Source organism: Seriola lalandi, unplaced genomic scaffold, assembly GCF_002814215.2.
Source record: "Seriola lalandi dorsalis isolate HSWRI2012SDOR001 ecotype SW California unplaced genomic scaffold, Sedor1 jcf7180002006090, whole genome shotgun sequence".
Lineage (NCBI taxonomy): Eukaryota > Metazoa > Chordata > Actinopteri > Carangiformes > Carangidae > Seriola > Seriola lalandi.
This window is the reverse complement of record NW_019476743.1, coordinates 1-1,257: the sequence shown is the minus strand read 5'-3', so window position 1 is coordinate 1,257 and position 1,257 is coordinate 1. Positions and strand designations below refer to the sequence as shown.

At 41.6% G+C, this 1,257-nt stretch overlaps 1 protein-coding gene across 1 annotated transcript; it reads left to right on the top strand.

Annotated features, from left to right (window-relative positions):
- Positions 1-87: 87 nt before the first annotated feature.
- LOC111670694 (carboxypeptidase E-like) lies at positions 88-919 on the top strand. Its single transcript, XM_023427537.2, has 2 exons — positions 88-292; positions 741-919. The coding sequence occupies exons 1-2, from the start codon at positions 148-150 to the stop codon at positions 902-904; spliced, it is 309 nt and encodes a 102-aa protein (XP_023283305.1). The 5' UTR covers positions 88-147; the 3' UTR covers positions 905-919.
- The last annotated feature ends 338 nt before the right edge of the window (positions 920-1,257 follow it).

Below are 1,257 nucleotides of genomic sequence, written 5' to 3'. Positions count from 1 at the left end.
CAAGCACAGGTTTAATGTGTTGCAGATGCAGGTGTTCATACTTTATCAAAGCCACTGTCTAAACATTGTGCACTTGTTTGTTCCTTTCCCCTCTCATTTCTCCATTAAGGATCCACTCACGAGTACAGTGCAAGTCCAGATGATACGATGTTCAAGTCTCTGGCCAGGGCCTACTCCATGTACAACCCAGTGATGTCCGACCCTCACCGACCCCCGTGCCGTAAGAACGATGACGACTCCAGCTTCAAAGATGGCATCACTAATGGAGGGGCCTGGTACAGTGTCCCAGGAGGTAAAAACCATGTTTTTTATGAGCTTCAGTGACTATATTTGAACAAGAAGCAAATTTATTATATCCGGTTAGAGGATAATAATCATTTTTAGACACAAGGATTGTCAGTGCTCTCTGGTAGACAGTTTAAACAATATCTTTGTGGCATTTCTGTGCTGCATAATCTTGTCACTGATCATCAAGCATTTACAACAGTACAGATGCTGTATCTGTATAGTTAAGCTAAAATTGGCCATGTTCTTGTATTGGCTGGGCTTTATTTAAAATGTTACTCAGTATGTTTTTAACAAAATATCACCCATTTTACCTTGAAAAGTCGACATGTCTGTCTACCATTTCCTTCAACAATGTCTAACTATGTACTGTATGCTCTTTAATGTCATAGGCAACGACAGCTTTCCTGCCACTTTCGCTCATTAAAGTCATTCTTGCTGTTTCCACATAACAGGAATGCAGGATTTCAACTACCTCAGCAGCAACTGCTTTGAGATCACTCTGGAGCTCAGCTGTGACAAGTTCCCCAATGAGGACACACTGAAGAGCTACTGGGAGCAGAACCGCAACTCCCTCGTCAACTACCTTGAGCAGGTTGGCAGCATAGCAGGACTATAAATAAATTTGTGTATTTGATGCAGCTAACCCAAAAACAAAACTCAAGGTGTTTCCATCTTCGCTGAATAAAATGTTAATGCTCAACAGAATAGGAAAGCCGAAATGACGCCCCTTTAAATTACTAACATTACTAACATTACCTGTTGGAAGGTGATGGGACACAATCCATGGTCTCGCAGTGTAAAAGTCATAACCATCCACCCCACCCTCAGAGGTTTTGTGGTGGTATGACGACATAACACTACATCCACATTTGCAGCCATTACTGGCATAAACACAAGAAAATGTAACATTGGTTGATTGAAGTGTTGAACAGTCCGTCAGTTGTTGTTCACAATCAAAGAGCATTGTAC